The sequence below is a fragment of the Thunnus albacares genome, chromosome 13 (assembly GCF_914725855.1).
Source record: "Thunnus albacares chromosome 13, fThuAlb1.1, whole genome shotgun sequence".
In the NCBI taxonomy this organism is placed as follows: domain Eukaryota; kingdom Metazoa; phylum Chordata; class Actinopteri; order Scombriformes; family Scombridae; genus Thunnus; species Thunnus albacares.
In genome coordinates, this window is record NC_058118.1 from 11,000,463 (window position 1) to 11,020,436 (window position 19,974).

Sequence of the window (19,974 nt, forward strand, 5' to 3'; positions counted from 1 at the left end):
GTCTAACGAATAGTCACAAACCCAAAATTAAAGCGTTTACTGTCATGGAAAACAAGCATATATACACATTTGAGAAGTTGTTGTCGATGCCAATTTGGCAAATTGGCAAAATAAATAAATAAATAAACAGTTAATCAAAATTGTTGCCAATTATTTTTCTGTCAATCAAATAATACATCAGTCATCTGCTCATTTCACCTGTTGGGGGGTAAACGAGGGCCCAACAACAAATTTCTCCCCCGGGGCCCCATAAGAGGTTAATCCGGCCGTGGTGGAGGCTTTTGTGTAGGATGTTTAGAATTTAAATGTTTTTAATCAATTCTCCCAATATTGATAAATCTATCTAGCTTTTTCAAATCATCTACATGTAAGTAAGGATTACATGATTACTTGATTACTATCATTGATTACTTGATGATATCGTAATCAAACTTTTTGGTCAGTGATGGGTATTGCTGTATGTATTATGCAGATTTAACGGTCCAACAGGGACAAGAAACAAAAAATAAAAAAGGAGCCATAATATATTCAGTAGTAGATCCTCTGTATTAACCTACATGCAAATGTTGCCAGATGCTATAGACAAATGCATGTTTGGTTGATAAGACATTTTTTTGAGGAGATTGTGGAATAAAGAGAGCTGGTGGTGCAGCATTGTCTCCCAGATGTCCAAGAAGTGGCTGACTGAGAGTTTACAGTCAGTAAATACTACAACCTTCCATAAAACCCCCACCCCCCCCTCTGTAAACTGCAGAGCCGGTTTCTTTTCCTGGGGCAGAATGGATGTATGGGCTTGTAGTCCACAATATATATTCATTGGATTTTAGCTTTTTAAATTGTCTATTTTCTGTGCGGAAAAATCCATAATTGTAATGAAAATCTTACTTGTCATGCTCAGTAGTTTAGCTCATTATTACTGGGTGTTATCTTTGTGACAATAGGGACCTCTGGTGTGTAGAAATGTAATAACAGTCCAGCCTATAGAAAAAACTTTACATTATCATATGTGTGTATACATTCACAAGTTTTTTTTGTTGGTGCATAAAATAGATTAACAACTGAAATCACCCCTGCTTTACATCATTTTTACTTATTATTTTGGTTACGTCACACGTCAAGGGGCGTGGTTATTTTGGACACGAATCTGTGGTATTTCTACCCTCCCATTTTGGCAGTCACATGGGCTGTCTCTGCCCTCCCGTGACACTTCTGAACAAATAACAGGGGGACGAGGCGTGCCATGGCTGCTGTGTTGTTATTGGGCAGCACATCTTTCACAGCATCCAAACTCCGGGGACAGCTCAGCTCCGTCCGCCGGCCTGCTGCGGCCACATCTGTCTGTCCACTGCGCATCTGACCCGGGACATCTGCTGCCAAACACATCCAGCTGAACCGCGCAGAGACAGCGCAGCATCTGAAGGAGCTTTCAAAGCAGGAAGTGGATCAAACTGTGTCGGGGCGGATAAGCGGTAAGTTTGACTGTTCTCGGTGTGTTTCAGCAGGGTGCGTCTTGACGTAAACACCGTGGATGTTGCTGTCTGGATGACACAGTGCACCAGCACTTTACATGGTGCGTAGTTTTATTACTGCCGCCGCCGGTGTGGTCACTTCCTGGCTGAGTGCCTCAAAGTGTAAACACACATTAACCCCCAAAACCGCTGTGCTGTATTGTGCATCTATATTTTACATTTTTGCTCCTCAAAAACGTTAAGTTTGTCTGCCGCAATTGCTCCACCCTCGTGCTACGCAAATGTTTCGGAAACGATGATTTATTTTAACCGACTTAATTCTAAAGTAGGGTTCGGGGACCCTCAGAGGGCCTTTTTAGGTTGTTCAGGCGGTCTGCATCAACATCAGGAATATCAGTTATCTTTCAAAATCAAGAACAATACAGGAACTAAAAAATGACATTAAAATGGATACTGCATGTGCTCAGTTCTCACTGAAATATCAACTTCCCTATTAAAACCACTGACAAGTCATCACCCCATGTTGGGGTTGAGAGTCTGTCCCATTAGTTGTAATTTACATAATTACTTGTGAGTGTTATGAAGGGCTAGTGGTGGATAGAAATGGCTACAGCTCACTGGAAATATATCTGTCAAATCATCAATCATCAAAGATTTACATGACTGATAAGTATGCTTATTTTTTTCAGCAAAAATAGTGAAAAATGCTCATTGTAATCTTCCACACCTCAAGTAGACATCCTCAAAATATGACAGTCCAAAAGTCATGACATTTTTGCATGATAAAATTACAATTTTTATTCAGTTATCAAAATAGATTTTTTTGCAAGTGACTAATCAGTCAGTCAACTAATTGTTTCAGCTCTACTGTCTAAATAATGTGAAAATCTGAAGTAGGAAATAAATGATAATTAGGAAGTTATGTCACATGCATGTCTCATCATGCTTAGTTGCATATAACCTTTGTATTACCCAGGGTTTCCCATCACGTGATCCAGTAGCTGATCTAATAATTTGCAGAGAAGGCTGATGTTTAGGAAGCTTTGGCAACAGCTTCAGTGATGAAAACTGTGAGGTAGAATGGAAAAAGTGAATGATCGTATGTGAGAGGAAGAAAACAACCAAGGTCACCTGTGCACCAGAAATGCATGCTGCTCAGCGGAGAAGTCTGCCAGTTTGAGTTGCATGCCAAAACAGACGAGCAGCTGTTAATCAGCTGACTGCAAATACCAACCTAAGGTGTGAGTAGCTTTCATTAAGAAGAGAAGCGGCAAACATCACACACACTGGGCCTCTCTAGTGGAGTTTCAGTGCTTGAGCTTTGCTGTGTTGTGTATATAGAAAGAAAATCATTTTTTCTTATCTATAATGAGGGCTGCAAAGAGAAAGAAAAGGGTGATTGTGTACAAAAGTTACGGAACAGGTCAGATGAATCAGCCTACATGTTGGCATCAGGTGACTGCAGTGCCCGGCAGCAGCTCAACTTTCTGGATTTCATTTGCATACTTGTGTTGAGACACTTCAATCTGACTTGTGAATGTCAAACAAATGGTTGAACATTTTGATTTATGTTGTAAAAAGTCCAAATATGTTCAGATTGGCTGTAGATGTTAATATTCTCAGCTGCTTAACTGTTCAAAGTAAATAATTTGTTTATCAGAAGCAGGAAGCATTCAGGCAATACTTGACATTTGCTACTGTGCACATGATGATCTTCATTTTTAGGAAATGCTCGAAAGGGCAAAAACCCCACTGGGTGTGAGGGCACATATGCCTATGTGTGTTGGGGGCTTGTTGCTATATTTCTTTTGAAACAGAGAACAATACATCAAGTTTTTAAAAAGCTGTGTATGTTATAAAATAAAACTGCTGTGATATTTTGCCAAAATCCTGTTGTTAGTGGGAGGGACTAATAAACTGTTAATGTTTAACGAGAGTGCACAGTGGGCACAAAATCCTGCTTAAAAGTGGACTTTGGGCAGGACATGTCTCATCCTTTTCCTTGCAGCTGTGCACTTAATTAACATGTCTAGTCAAAAAAAGGAGAACTGCACATGAGAGATAAATTGAGATAAATTATATTTGTATGTGGGGCTTAATGATGGAAAGCAATCTCTTACACACAAACACAGCTGCAGCTAATGATCATTTTCATTATTGATGAATCTCTTGATTATGTTCTTCATTAATTGTTTGGTCTATAAAATGTCAGAGAATTGTAAAAGAGAAAAATGTCTGTTATAATTTCTTAGAGTCAAAGGTGATGTCTTCAAATGTCTTGTTTTGTTCGTCAAACAAGCCAAAGCTTCAAATTCTAAAATTTGAGAAGCTGCAACCACCAAATATTTGGCTTTTTTGCTTAAATAATGACAAACAATTATTGTCAAAGTAGTTGCAGAGTAATTTTCTGTCCATCAACTAATCAATTAATTGACACACAAAGCTGACATAACCCGTTATATACTGTAGACATATATAACAATTTTCTACAGATAGTAGCCAACGAGCATGTTATACATTTTCGGGATGTCTGTTTGAAACCTGTCTTCATTCATGTCTTTTTCACAGAACAAATAGACTAATCCTACGAAACTCTCCTCACCAACCATGTCAAACGAACGCACCCCTCTGATCAACACAGGAGTGTGTGGTCTGAGTGTGACCGCAGTGGCATGTGGCGTTGCGTCGGACGGCAGCCCCGAGTCCAACTCTGAGCCACCGAATAAAGACCCTCGAAGACTGAACACTTTTTTCGGAGTGATGGTGCCAACCATCCTCTCCATGTTCAGCATTGTACTGTTTCTGAGAACTGGTGAGCGATGCACATGTGAAGAGATCAGAAATATAAAATCTGTTTTGGATTGTACGATGCTGCACTTGACTGAGTCATTGTGCTGCAGTGACTAAAACTGACATGATCTCCATTTGCAGGCTTTGTGGTTGGTCATGCGGGGCTGTTACAGGGTCTTTCAATGGTGATTGTAGCCTACACCATCATATCTCTTACAATACTGTCCATCTGTGCCATCTCCACCAACGGTGCTATACAAGGCGGTGGAGCCTACTGTATCCTTACAAACCAAACAAGTTTTTAAAATGTTTATTTTTTTCTTGTGTGTTACCTGATGTTGCCTGCAGCTTAGAGTAATCTCATTTGAAACGTCATCCCTGACTAAATTTGATCAGATATGATCAGCCGGTCGCTGGGCCCAGAGTTTGGAGGAAGCATCGGTTTGATGTTCTTCTTGGCCAAAGTGTGTGCATGTGGAGAGTATGTTCTTGGTCTTGTGGAGGCCATACTTGATGTATTTGGTTCAGATCCTGGTAAGTTTTGATTGACTATTTGGTTATGATCTGTTTCTCTCACCAATTTTTCTGAATGACTTAATCTACTGCATAAAGAACATCCACCCACCCCCACTTTTTAAGGATTCACAGTTTTTCTCCTGGTTCCCTTTATTTTAGAGTCACCTGTGTCTGATGGGGTGCGGGTGCTTCCTCAGGGTTACTGGTACACGGTGCTATACTCTGCAGTAGTCCTGCTGCTGTGCCTGCTTGTTTGTCTGGTGGGCGCTCATATCTACTCCCGCACCGCCTTCATCATCCTGCTGGTGGTCACTGTATCACTGCTGTCCATCTTCATCAGTTCTGTGGCGGTCAAACCTTTGGATTTCGTCATCACCCACCAGGGTCCTGGCAACCAGACCCTCCGCTACAACGCCAGCTACACAGGCTTCAGCGCTACCACGCTGAGGAACAACCTGGGCTGTGAGTGTTAGGGGATTGTTGTGGGGTTAGTGAGGATATGAAAGTACCTTCACATGATACATGACACTTATAAATTCAGGGATATCTATTAAAGGTCTCGCTGTTGTTCCTCATTTTTCTCTCTCCAGCTGGCTACTCTCTGGACTACAGCACCAACTCTGTCATGTCTTTTGCCACTGTGTTTGCCGTCATGTTCACCAGCTGCACTGGAATCATGGCCGGAGCCAATATGTCAGGTTAAAGCTTGTTGTCGTAATATTACATGTATTAAAGACTATTACAAAGTCATTGCTCCAAATGGTAGAGTTGTAGTGTCCTGTGAACTCTTGTCAGCAAAATAATATCACACAACTGAAAGTTAACTAAACTTCAAAACCCCACTGTTAACACACATACACACTATTCTGTAAATCTTAGCAGTGCTTGTGCACACACCCTGATGTTTTCTCTTTCTTCCGTGTGTCTCTGAAGGGGAGCTGAAGACTCCAAGTGTCTCCATCCCTAAAGGCACCATTGTAGCCGTCTTTTACACGTTCGTAGTCTACGTCCTCCTCTTCATCTTGGTCAGCGCCACATGTGACAGGTCTGAAATGGCTCGTGATAGAGTTGTCTGATATTAACACTTAAAATGAGATCAGCTGTCAAATGAGCAGTTGTGATATGACGCACATTAAAAGTCATTTGTCATTTTTCTTTAGGACTCTGTTGATTCAGGATTATGGCTTCCTCCAGCGAATAAACATCTGGCCTCCGTTTGTCATCATTGGGATATACTGCGCCTCTCTGTCAGCTGCAATGTGCTCTATGATCGGAGCGTCCCGTATCCTGCATGCTCTTGCTCTGGATAAACTCTTTGGTAAGGCTTGAGGTTTTTACTCATCATAGCAGCGCCTCTTTTGTGTATTGAGTCCTTTTCTAAGAGACTTGTTTTTCTCACAGGTTTACCGTTAGCCCCAGCTGCCATCACATCAAGCTCGGGGAATCCGTGGGTGGCGGTGCTTTACACTTGGGGTCTGGCGCAGGTAAGCAGAGTTTTCTGTGGGTGTGCAGTCTATGTTTTCAGATTTACAACTGATGTCATAACCTGTGGTTTGTGGTGTGTTTGTGTTACAGTGTGTGGTGTTTGCAGGCCAGCTCAATGCTATTGCAAGTTTGGTGACTGTTTTCTACTTGCTCGCCTACGCTGCAGTCGACTTGGCCTGTTTGGCTCTCGAATGGGCGTCAGCACCAAATTTCAGGTAATTGGAGAATATAAGTAATCTATGATCTTTACTGACCTCCATCAGTGGCACGTAGGAATTGCAGTCATCAGCCTGTAATTGAATCCAACTGTCAAGTCAAATTTTTAGTATAAGACTACAAACTTGTTGAGCAGAAATTCAACAAGAACATCTGCTGTTGAGGTAAAAAATACGCCTGAGAATGACCTGTTTTAGGCTTTTGGTGCTGAAATGTCACTTTTTCATAGTACCCTTTTTCCACCATTTTAGTATGGCCATAAATTCTGGCCCAGGAAGTAAACAAAAAAATCTAGCATGCTTAAATTTCTCAGTGATACTAAAAAAGTTGAAAATGTAAGGTAGTTGGGCAAAGTGTTTTGTTTTAGTGAGTGCAGGTTCAAAAAGTTAGTTAGTGCGGCTCTGTCTGTTTCTTGTAAATGTCCACTGAAGCTACAGAGTTCAAGCATAGAATTGATAAATACTTGAATAAAACTCTGTAGTCCATGTAGTTTGTTTCAATCGATCAACCGTAAAAACGTACTCTTTACAATAAAACAAGTCAAGCATTATAAGCATGATGAGCACAATCAAAGGCTTGTGAGCTCTCCAGGCTCGACTAAATTAACTAACAAGTACAAATAGCTTGTTATACATTTTAACTAATCAGGGAATTGACTGTGGTCATTATTAGTCCTTATTAAGAGCTCTGCAATGAAACTAAAGAGCTACTAATTTATTGCAAATTGAATACTGCAATTTTTTTTACAAGTATGTCTCTGTTTGATAAATGGCTCTAATGTCAGCCTTGCTTGGATAAATGACGGTCATATATTTTATGGGACAATAAAAGTGATATTTAGTTCCCGTCACCACTTCTGTTTTTCATGTGTCCAGCGGCCTCTGTTTTTTATCTCTGTGTGTTTAACAGACCGACCTTCCAGCTCTTCTCCTGGCACACCTGCTTACTGGGGATTCTGAGCTGTTTAGTGATGATGTTCGTCATTAACCCTGTGTACTCATCGGGCAGCATCGTCCTGCTGTTAGTGCTGCTGCTTTTCCTTCACTACAGATCGCCCACCAGCAGCTGGGGCTACATCAGCCAGGCTCTCATTTTCCATCAGGTATGTATAGAAGCAACCATTGGGTATCTGGACGCATGCAGACACACAATAGACATGCAGTACAGTGAGTCATCAGCGCTGTTTTTCTCTCTCCACTGCGGTTCTAGGTGCGCAAGTATCTGTTGATGCTGGATGTGAGGAAAGACCATGTGAAGTTCTGGAGGCCACAGGTGTTGTTAATGGTGGCTAACCCTCGCTCTTCCTGTCAGCTCATCCTGTTTGTCAACCAGCTGAAGAAGGGAGGGCTGTATGTGTTGGGCCATGTGCAGCTGGGAGATCTGGGTAATGCTCTGTGGATGGTCTGTGTTGGCCATCTGCAGCTAACAGTATTAAATTATTCTTATCTTTGAATCATTTTCATTGCACCCCCACTGAAGCGGAACTCTCTGCCACCAACGAACACAACAAGTTCTGTTTGTTTTTTTTTTCTTTTTCAAAATGCCCAGCTTAAATACATGCCTTCATTTACTGCAGACAAAATGTAATCACTCATAATATGAATGCAGACTGAATGACTCATTCTATCATTTCACATGTGTGCAGCCGATTCATTCACTTTTGGTTTTGTTGTGGTTAATAGACTGAAACTGTGCATTTATAGGAAGGTTTGGTAGCAGACAACTCTTTTTACTTTATTTTTACTCCTCTTTTGATCTTGTCATGTTCCTGGAACACTTTCTTCTATGTATTGAATCGACATGGCATCATGTGATTATATTTTTTCATCATTTGGTCTGCAAGCAAAACAGGATGAACATGAAATACTGAAGTACGTTGCGCATCACTGGAGTTGTATGCTCATTAGAATACCATCTCTGACAGGCCCACCTAAAGCTCATGCATACCATCATGGAGAGCTACCTCATTAGGCTTTCACTTTCCATCTGCTGCTCCTTTCTGTCACATGCCTCTCTTGCATTATTAATAAGAGATTAAGTTTTCTCTGTACCACTGTAGCATCAGACCTGAGAGTTTTAAACCAGCCAGCTTTAAATACAGCTAAAAATCCAGCTTTTGTTTATTTTAGGCACATATTTTTTCCAAACTGTATGAAAATAAATCCAGTTTTTAGGTGTGATGCGCCTAAAAGATCCAGAAACAACCAGCATCCTTATTCTTTCATTCACTGACTCCCACTTTGCCTTTCTGCCCCCTGGTGGCCATCAGGAGTCACTGCAGTGTCAACAAACACTGAAATGAGATCATTTACTTGCCTCCATACTGCAGTACCACTGAACTGTGAAAAGTGTTTTGCATCTATGACATGTATTGTATTACTGTTTATTTATGTCTATGCAGTATATTGATTTCTGCAACTCCTGTGTTTTAGATTCCCTGCCGTCAGACCCGGTCCAGCAGCAGTACAACTTCTGGTTGAGCCTAGTTGATAAACTCGGGGTGAAGGCCTTTGTAGACCTGACGTTGTCTCCTTCTGTCAGACAAGGAACTCAGCATCTGCTGCGCATCACAGGCCTGGGTAAGCTCTGATTGCCATGATTCAGCACAGATTACGATGCTCCTTTATCTACAGTTGGTGACTCTTGGTGCTCTCCTGTATTTCTCAACAAGGTGGCATGAAACCCAACACGCTGATCTTGGGTTTCTATGACAGCAGCACTCCTGAGGACTTCTTCTTACAAGATACTGCGTTCTGTGACGCATCAATAGGACAAGGCAGCGAGGGTGAATATAATTTTGGTGTTGACCTGCCTTCATTACAGGCTCATTTCCCCCCAGTCCGACACGTTGAGAGCCCACGCTGGCTATCACCAGAGGAGTACGTCGGGATCATTTCTGATGCCATTAAAATGAACAAGAATGTGTGCCTTGGCCGATATTTCTTCCAGTTGGAGGGAGAGGGTAAAGATAGCAAGGTCGACGGGTCAGAGCGGACGATAGATGTGTGGCCTCTCAACCTGCTTCAGCCAGGCAGCCGTGATTATGAGGATGTGTGCAGCCTCTTTTTGCTGCAGATGGCCTGTGTGCTCAACATGTCCAACAAATGGCGCCATGCAAGAATGAGAATCTTCCTGAATGTGGAGACGGAGTCCAGTGACCAGGGCTGGGTGGTAAACGAAGAGACATTTCGAGAGTTGCTGAAGAAGCTGAGAATCAGGGCGTCCATAAAGATCGTGCCGTGGGACTCTGTGGTGCAGCACCACACTCAGCCTGAGGGCGGGCGCCCTGTAGAGCCGAACCAAGCTCTGTCCGATGACTTTTTGTCCTCAGTGAACTGCTTGTTGATGGAGCACAGCTCCCAAGCTGCTGTTCGCTTCCTGTATTTACCTCGACCTCCTGCTCATCACAGCCAGTCACAGCAGTACTTAACTCAGCTGGAAACGGTGACCAACGGTTTAGGGCCAACGCTGCTGATTCACGGTGTCACCCCAGTCACATACACTGATCTCTGAGCATGTGCAGTCATAAGTTTTGTTTGTTATAGCATTTATTATTGCACATGCATAAAGCCTGAACTGACAGCTTACTTAAGTGCGCATAAGTATAAACTCTGGTTACATGCAAAATTAACACATAATGTAATAAAAAAGTGGATGCTAGGGTACAACACAGTAAGTAGCACCAGTCACTCAAAACTGTACTTCCACTTCATACAGCTTTTTGTACTTTTTCTGTTGTTTTACTGAAGCTTAGAAAAGGACCACAGTTGAATGCTTTTTAAAAATACACCACTTGAGATTTTGCATTCAAATAGGATATTTTCCTATTTTCAAATACTTGAACTGACTTGGTGATTGAGCCAAGGAATAGAGGAATACTAACATTTGTGTATATAATTCATGATGATAGAACTTCTTGTCAGCATCAGCTCTAGGCCTGTCTTGAGATAAAAATGTATCAAAGACTTCAGAACAAATAGAATTTGTTATGATCATACGGGTTGTCTCGGACATTAAATATAGAAATGTCTATATATATTTTCAGGGATAAAGTGATGAATTTGTGGTATTTTGTGATGGACCACAGTAAAAACAAACATATTTAGTTGTTCCCAAATAGTATTGTATTAATGGACATTACCCTTTTTAACTTAATTTTTTTGCTGCTTGCTTTTCCTTCATTCTCACATTTCTGCTGGTTGCTGGACCAAGTGACCCAAAGACTTTTTTTTCTGAGCTGAAGGGAGTTCTGATTTTTGTTTTCCATGCACTTATGCAAACATGTTTTCTTTTGCTGTTTAAATGTGAATCTCTAGGCTTCACAAAGGGAACATTTTTGAACATTTGACCTAAGAATGATGAACTGCAAAAATACATCCAAAGGAGTTAGACTGATGGTTGGTTTGGAGGCAATAAAGACCATCATAATTCAGTCTCAGACAGGACCAGGACCAGGACCAACCCGGATTCAGATCAAGTCAAGATTGTAACCAAAGCAAGGTGTCACATTTAATTTACTATATTTACAGAATACAGAATATCATGTCACTGAGTGTTCAACACTGCATGGACCTGTTTACAAAACACAACCAGGAAGTTGCGGAAAAAGCATCTTGCATGACTTGGCTTTGCCCTTTTGGCATGATCCATCTTTGGTTGTTGATAATGGTCAATGAGAAAGCCTTAAATTACAGATTCTTCTATATACTAATGGTCATTACTGTAGATAAACTGCTGTTTATCATAGAAGTAAATGTATGCCAAATGTACTATGTATCATCATCTTTGTAACTGTAACATTGCAAATTCCCAACAGGAAATATGTATTTAAAAGATTGCTTTAATGCAATAAAAGCCAAGACTGTGTCATCTGTCAAATGTAATAATATAAACAGTAATAGAAGCAATATAAATAGAAAACTCTGTTTTTCTACCCTGCAGACCCAAAATGCATGGAGTAAGGCTGTTGAACATGTTCGCTCCATTTATTAAAAATAAACTTAATGCAATAATTGAAAATAAATATTACACACATTTTAGAGATGTTTGTAAGGGACCTATAGTGAAGATAATCTACAGGGCTCATATGTAGCTTAAACAGTTTAAAGTTTCTGAATTTTTGCTAATACAATTTCGACAAATCAATGTATAAACACGTTTTGGCTCCATGTGTAGCTTCATGTCAGTAATCCAGTGCTTACTCTTCCTTCTCACTGAACCACTCTTTTTCCTTGCACACTCTTCTTTTATAATTGCTCCTTTTGGCGATGTTTCGTAGCTTTGTGATGAAGAATGATGACATACGAAGCCAGTCCGGCAGGAGTATTTTGAGAGCAAAGTTCTGTAGGATGACAGGAAAAAGAAGGAGAGACGTTAAGATACTGCAGTTGGAGATTTGTGAGTCATTGCAGTCTCATCCCTCTGACCTGGAGTGTGTGGGACAGACAGCCGGCGGTGTAGCTGGAGTGACCCACAGTGTTCAAAGCACCACGGGCGAACCCTGAAGCACTCTTCACGAAGCAGTTGACGGCCATGTTGAATGTCATGTTGGTTGACACCATGAGGGGGGCCACACACTGGGGGAAAAATGAACACAAGTTTTTAGTCCAAAGCACAGTGTGTTGGATGCAGCTTAACATGCAGCAGATTAATAAAGAGGAATATAATCTGAGTCTGACTGAGAGCAGCAGGGGACTGAGGTTCATTTTTACAAGCTGCATGTTTGTCTAACCAATAAATACACACTGTTAGTCTTTGGCTATTCTGTCAGTGGAGCGCTGCATACAGAACAGCCTTAAATGTGGCTCAACTCTAACTTCAGTACACTCATGAGTCTCAGATTCACATTGTTTTTTTGTTTTTACCCTCTTTGAAGGTTTTATTAAATGAATGCCAGGTGAAAATCTCACTCTCATGTCTATTATAGAGTCCTTAAAGTATTTCTCACTGTAAAACAGGTAAAACTAACTAATTAGCAAACAAACAAAAAACTGCCAGTGTGGTGAGATAATTTCAACCTATTTCCATTTTCTTTACAGTAATTGAGTTTAAATCCATTTATTCTTGTTGAGTGATCTACATCATTATCTCTTCATTCATGATACTGACATGTGTTCATTGAAAATTCTTGTAACAAGTCTCTGTTTTGGAAATAGGTTTAAATAATGTCTTGTTTTTAAGAAAACAAGACTATCAGGGCTCAGTAATGGACAACATTTGTAGTATATTACATTTTCTTAGTCTTTGTTTCATTAATTTGTAAAATGAGTCTGAATGTTGTTTCTTTAGCTTGTACATTTTCATTTACAACTAACAGTATTCCAGTTAAACCTGATTCTTGAAGTAATCTTTTTTTGTGTGCAAACATAGTAGTGAGTCCCAGAAGAATCAACCCTAAAATGTGTCGTTCACCAGTATTCAGTGTTTCAGAGTGAATGTGTTGCACACTTTACCTGAACAGTAATTCCCTTTGACTTGTACTCAGCATGCAGACACTGAGAGAAATATGTTATAAAAATCTGAAATAAAGAAGAAAGTAAAAGTCACAAAACAAGCACACTGACAGGTGAGTGTTGTGCACTAATCAGTGAATGTCTGAGTGTGATCTGAATGAACATAATATGCATGTAAACAACAGAATATCTAGATGATAAAGTACCTTTGTGGCAGAATAAAGGGAGAACAAAGGCTGTGGACGGTTTCCCACTACAGAGGAGATATTGATGATCAGTCCTGTCCCTCTGGAGAGGAAATGGGAGACAAACATGCATAAATTCATCTTATATCTTATTGTCTTATATCCACTGTTAACTTCTGGGTGTTTGTGAAAGTACCTTTCAACCATGCCTGGAAGAACCAATCTTGTAAACTGAGTAAAAAAACATAATATAAATCATTGTCTTGGTTTTTTATACTGTACAGAAATATCTGATTATAAAAAACAAAACTTGTGTTCAGACACAGTGGTGAATGCAGATGCCTGAACATTGAAAACACTGATAGACACAATATAAACTCATCTACTTTACCTGAGGGACAGACAGCACGTTACAGTTGATAACCTGAGTGATTTTCTTTTCAGAATAAACACACAAAGGAAACTGTATGTGAGTGACAAATACACATGACCTCTCTTAAGACTGACATCCAGTACATAAAAATAAAATGTCCAGTAAAATTCAAAACTTACCTGTTCAGGATCTGGTATTTCCAGGAAATAGGCGAAATGTTCAGAATAGGTCATCCCCACATTATTAACTGTAACAAAGACACAAGCAAGAACCTTTATTAATACAAATATTAATAATAAAATAAAACATTTTTTTTATTATGATGAATCTATTCCTGTTCCAACTATTTCACCTCTCAGAGTCAGTTTTTGCATCATTTATTGTGGTCTGGAAAGGTTCAGGGTGGTATTAGTTCTAAAATGACTTTGCAGGCAGTTAAATTAACCTTCAGCTGCTAAGAAAACATATTTCATATTCAAACTGTGGAGCTACAGATGGAAGAGCCCGTAAAAGAATAGTTTGACATTTTGGGAAATACACTTCTTTGCATTTTTACTGAGTGTTAGATGAGAAGATTAATAATTCTCTAATATTAATAAGGTACATATGAAGCTCCAGCCAGCAGTCAGTTAGCTTAGCGTAGCACAAAGACAGGAAACAGGAAGAAACGTGTGGTGTCTGCCCACCAGCAACTCTGAAGTTCACTTATTAACAAGTTATATCTTGTTTAATCAGTCCAAAAAAATCTGAAATGTACAAAAGAGGTTATAGTTTTACCAGGGGTTATGTGTTTGACTGTTTTCTGGCCTGGTGCAGTGACCTGCTGGAGTCTTGTCATATCTGGGAGGTTGCCAGGCAACAAAAAGCAAATCCAGGAATATGCTTTGTTTTTTCCACACATAAAACTCCTGTAAAACCACAGACTTTTTGTCTTTTACTTTGGATTTTGTTATTTTCAGACAGAGCCAGACTCGCTGTTTCCTCCTGTTTCCAGTCTTTATGCTAAGCTAGGCTTATTGCCTCCTGGCTTTAGATTCGTATTTAGCGTACAGACACCAGGGTGGTATCAATCTGCTCATCTAACTCTCTGCAAGAAAGTGAATAAGCATATTTTCCAATACATCAAACTATTAATTTAACCAGACAGTTCTGCTCGCAGTTTGGCAATGTTTTCTGAAAGAATTGTTTGTCAGACTAGCAACACTTTTCCTCCAATATTTCTTATTTCTTAAAGCATCTGAATAACTTCTCTTGTATTTTTCCTCTGTCCTATGATCAGTTGTCCTATTACCCAGAATTCCAATCTCCAGGCCCTTTAGTCCCTCAGCTATGACAGGGTAGATACAGTGGCCGTCTGTGAAGTCCACTTGGATGGTGCGAGTCCTTCGTCCATACTGATCCTCTGAAGGAGACAAACAATATTTCAAATTATTTTTGTTTTAGAGTTGCATATAAGTTTAGTAGAACACCAATATTTTGACTCACCTATCTCTTTGGCAACCATTTGAAGCTTGTCATCAGATCTGCTTACCAAAACAACATCCAGGCCTCTTCGTGCCAGCTTGAGAGACAGATGCAGACAGACAGGTTTGGTCGCTCTCTTAATAAACAACAAAGCTCTGCACTGAAACACTCAATCTGAAACAGCTTAAAGATATCAACCGAAGTGCCCCAATTTGGAAATTTGGTCCAAAAAATGGAGCAACATTGTTTTAGAAGTAAGTTTGACACTTACCTCTATGGCATAAGCTTTACCAATGCCAGATGTGGCACCAGTGACAACTGCATGCAGGAGAAAACACAGAAATCAATTTTACAGTATTTATCATATCATATCATTTCTACAGTAACTGAAATCTATGTCCATTTGTTTGAAATGGTTACCAAGCAATGACAGGAGAATCTCAATCTGTACCCTGATCTGAAGGTTTATGTAAAAATTGAGTGAGAGGAAGAGGAGAGAAATGTAGAAGAAGAAGGAATTTTTGCTTAGCCAGAAAAAACACTGCAAGCTATGTGGATAAGATCCTGGTCATACGGAGACCCAAGACAAGAGGCGCAGTCTTTTCTTCTTCTTCTTATGTGTGCATTGTTTGGACACAAAATTCACTTTTTTTCATTAGGAAATGTGTGATAAATTATAAAATCTGTACAACCTTAGAAAAAGTAAATTTACTTTCAATTAAAATTGAAGTTGTCGGCAGAGGATTTAAATGTTTGCAGGCAATAAAGCGGAAATGTTCCATCAAGTTGGAATGTGAACAGCTTATCAAGTCACTTATCCCACATGCATCACAGAGAAGAAGTCTTCTGTGTGCTGCTGGGAATTAATGTTGCAAGAAAATACAAATATTCCCACAACCTCAGTTTCCTGCACTATGTGTTTTTCACAAACTTGCTCTCACTTTAACTACAAGCCTCAATATGATCTTCATCATCCACCTGTGGCTGTACAGCATGTTTTCATTTGCAATAGGCTTAACACACACACACACACACACACACACACACACACACACACACACACACACACACACACACACACACACGCACACACACACACACACACACACACACACACACACACACACACACACACACACACACACACATTCAAATCTGACACAATTAACAGTTAAAATTTTGATTTGCCATAAAAACAACCTGAAAGAGACATAAACTACACATTCTTTGACTTTACCTGCCCATTGTCCATATGTCCTTAAATTCACTTGCCAAAACTCTGATAAAACAAACTCTCTGAATCCACACCAACACCTCCAAGCCAGTTTCAGCAGGTGGAAAACAATAGTAAATCCCCCAATGATGGCCAGTCCATCAGTGAATGACATTTTGCAGCAGAGCCCCTGACTGACCAGGATTCCCTTGTAGCACAGTGGACAAAGTTTTAAAAGGTGGTCAATCCTAATTTTATATGAGAGGAAATGAGAACTTTTTTTCTGAACTGTCCTCCTCCCATATTGCTCCACCCCTCACTGTGTGCTGCTGTCATGAGGGTGAGCTTGTCAGACAACAAACCCCTGGACCCACACAATAAACCTGGACCCTACAGACTCCTTGCTGACTGAACTGAAGCTACTGTTTCAACTTTTAAATCACTATTCAGTGATAAAGTTATGCTTTATCATTTTCTGCCCAAAGATTTTGCAGGGACTGCCATCTAAAGTGCTCCTGGTATTGCTCCTGCAACCTGAATATTATATTTATCTGATCAGATCATCTGAGAAAAACTGGGGGATAGAGTGCTGAAAAAAATGTGTGTGCTTGATCATACTTTACTGGTTGGAGAGCATTTCACAATAAGTCCAGAGAGATTTTAAAAATTGACCAAAAAATGCCACATTGCAATCAGACACTAACTTGGAAAATGACAAGAAAATGAAGAAAATAACCAGTTCAAGGCTTCTGACATTTTTAAACACATTATTTAAACACTTATCTGAAACTCTGTGTCTCGACTAACCAAAGTTAGTCGAGACACAGAGAGGGAATATTTTACTAAAAAGACTAACTGTGGAAGATATACATTTTATTTGACAAATTTAGACAGCTGAAGCCTAATATTAGCTTCACATAAACTTTTAAATAATTTTTTGCTTAAAATGAGGACTTTGGATTTTGTCCTACATCACTTACACTGAAAGTGCATTTGAGGGGATCTTCTAATGTTCAGCATGAACAGGAGGAATGACCATGGCGAGAAAAACCAGTACCAATGTTCATATGACTGTTGTTTTAAGACAGACTTCAAAAATTGCGAATCTGTCCTTTAAAACAAGAAAGTTACCTTAAAGGGACACTCAAGTGATTTAGTATTAAGTTGGGCAACTCACAAGAGATAGACTTTCCTTAAAAGAACAGTGAAAATCAAAGCAGTAGAGGCTAAAGTATCCTTACGTTTAGTCCCTAGTTTAGGTTAAACTCTAAAAACACTAGATCCTACAATTCCCATGGTGCAACTCAATCTCAATTTGTGTTTTGTTAAACCATTCCTGCCTCATCAGTTCCCATGTCTTTCAAACTCTCTGCCCCCAGATTGTACCACAGACTTTCTGTTATAAATTTGTTGTCTTGTCTCCAAGCCTGAGCTGAGATAACCCTGATGACATCCCTGTGACATCATCAGATGATGTATAAAATTGGTGAGGTGCCTACACCACAGTGTGGTATGTAGCATTGGGTCACAACAGCACATTAACAGTATAATAACCTGTCTTCATTACGCGAGTAGGCCTTGCATCTAATCACAAAAGCCCAAAACAAAACTATGACTCCTCAAGAATCCACAGTGGAGATAAAAACAAGAACATAGTTGGGAATGTTCACGGTATTTCTGACAGATGATAAGCCTTCACTGCAGTTACAATCTGTCACGTTTTAATGTCAGCAGAGACAGTCCTACCCATTCATGTGAAATCAATGTCTGTACTTCGATAAACTGAAAATGTTTGTGATTAAATGTGTGAGAGATAATATTTGTGATAGTCCAGAAATTCCAGTCGTACATACATACATACAGTCATATGATCCAAATGATGAGAAAAGGCTGCTTATCATCTAAAAGACAAACATTTTACTGTATTTCTCTGATAAACCACTCAGTCACTGTGGTTCAGAGTTTGAGGAAGTTTCGTTTCAGCTGCACTCGCATATTTGCTAAAAATACTGTTCTACCACTGAAGTTAAACCTTTACGTTAAAGTTAAAATCTTATTTAATTTCAAGGTGTTGTAGGCCTTTATCTCCTTAACATTGAACATTGTGCTGAATGAAGTGAATAAAATAATGAGACATGATGAAAGAAGAAAGATGAGACATTTGCCATTGATTTGACCATCTGATGCAGACTTACACGCAAGTTAATTGGAGCACAAAGCATTTAGGTGAATAATAAGAGCCATGTCAAGCTGGGGTGAAAATGTACACAATGGCTCCTCATTTGCTACACAGAGCTATCAAACTTTTATTCTGATTCAGTCTTAAGATGACAATATTTAAAGGTAGTTTTTTAACAGGAGTGGCTGGGGGAGAATTTGTTCCTCAAATGTGTTTTTCTGATGCAAATATAACAAAGAGACATTGTTTTTTCCTCCTTCCTCAACAAGCATAGAATATACTCCACCACCTCCAGGTGCCTGTAGAGAAGCCAATGGACAAGTTTACCTAAATTAGCTGAAGAAAAATGTTGTTCAACCTTAATATCAAATGTCAGTGCAAATTCCTTTACCTTAAATACACTGACTGTTTGTCGGCTATTTTTCACATTAGAAGTTTAGGAGTTTTATTTAATTGACAGATTAGCTTTATGAGACTACTATCAACCAGCAGAGGGTGCTGCAGCATCTTAACAGGGCACAGCTGGACCTCAAATTCATCAGGTAGGAGAGTTGATTTGTTAACGTTTGACTCGTTAAAGTGCAAATTCATTTATGGAGTGTTTGGTGGAGTTACGGAGATATGAGAATTGAGGACCAGTTGGGGACAGACCACTTATTGTGGGATGTCCTTCATAAGTTGATGATGTGTTAGTGACACTTCTGTTTTATTTACATATTGATGGTATTACTGTTATTTCTCCGGTCATGTTGTGCATGTTCGTCTTGGAAACTGATGTACAGGAAATCTTTTTAATGACTGTTAATTATTTCAACAGTTTTGGTGTAGTCATATGCAGAAGATTTTTAATTATTCTGAACTTAGATGATTTCAAAACCTTTTAAAGCTTTGATTTTTCTTATATTGTTTTTGTGCTTTTATTGACACTTTGTGGATCACTGTCCTGCATCATTTGTCTCATCCTAAACTATTCAGGAGCAGCATGCAGCTCCATTCCTGTGTCTAAGAAAAGTAACAGGAGATTCCTATTACCTAACACACATTTTAAATAAACACACTCAGGGCATTTCAGGGAAGACTCCCTCTCTGACACTGTGATCCTGGAAAGACTGACATGATGTCACCGTCTGAGGCAACCACATTAAACTCCTCTATCGCGTCACCTGCAGGTCTTTGATTAATTAACTTTGACAAACAGAGAAATATGTTTCTAAGAGAGATGTACAAATAAATCGACAAATAACACTGCAGCTTTGCAGGTTATGTGACCAAGCACATGCGAGCATTACACAGATTCACACGTAGATAGATTAGTTTTTGGTTTGGTTGGTTTTAATCACAAATACTATGACTAATAATAATAAAAAATTAAAAAAAGAAAAAATTATTATTGATCCAAGCCCCTAATACTCTTTCAATGGCCTGACTTATTTTACTGAATAAAATCTGTCAAATCAATACAGCTTTACAGTTTTGGTTCTTGGTATAAGCTACATATAAATAACAATAATGAGCAAATCACAGGTCAGAAGTGCTGGTATCCTCTTCTCAGTGTTGCTATCTCTGCAGTAGGCCAAGCTGGTTTTTTGCTCAGCTGGACGTCTGACCTTGCTTTCTCTGATCTCTGCCAGT

At 39.5% G+C, this 19,974-nt stretch overlaps 2 protein-coding genes across 2 annotated transcripts; one reads left to right on the plus strand and one right to left on the minus strand.

The window, feature by feature from the left end:
- The first annotated feature begins 1,158 nt into the window (after positions 1 to 1,158).
- Positions 1,159 to 11,345, plus strand: slc12a9 (solute carrier family 12 member 9). Its single transcript, XM_044371364.1, has 14 exons — positions 1,159 to 1,469; positions 4,038 to 4,281; positions 4,401 to 4,535; positions 4,656 to 4,793; positions 4,935 to 5,237; positions 5,366 to 5,473; positions 5,709 to 5,820; positions 5,936 to 6,093; positions 6,177 to 6,259; positions 6,351 to 6,475; positions 7,386 to 7,578; positions 7,686 to 7,860; positions 8,909 to 9,055; positions 9,148 to 11,345. Exons 2-14 carry the CDS (start codon positions 4,077 to 4,079, stop codon positions 9,987 to 9,989), a joined length of 2,724 nt encoding a protein of 907 aa, XP_044227299.1. The 5' UTR covers positions 1,159 to 1,469; positions 4,038 to 4,076; the 3' UTR covers positions 9,990 to 11,345.
- Positions 10,827 to 16,393, minus strand: hsd20b2 (hydroxysteroid (20-beta) dehydrogenase 2). The gene is made up of 11 exons (XM_044371365.1): positions 16,188 to 16,393; positions 15,222 to 15,268; positions 14,972 to 15,047; positions 14,778 to 14,888; positions 13,666 to 13,733; positions 13,505 to 13,549; positions 13,310 to 13,344; positions 13,135 to 13,216; positions 12,929 to 12,994; positions 11,903 to 12,052; positions 10,827 to 11,817 (listed from the first exon to the last, which is right to left on the minus strand). The coding sequence occupies exons 1-11, from the start codon at positions 16,336 to 16,338 to the stop codon at positions 11,674 to 11,676; spliced, it is 975 nt and encodes a 324-aa protein (XP_044227300.1). The 5' UTR covers positions 16,339 to 16,393; the 3' UTR covers positions 10,827 to 11,673.
- Between the last annotated feature and the right edge of the window lie 3,581 nt (positions 16,394 to 19,974).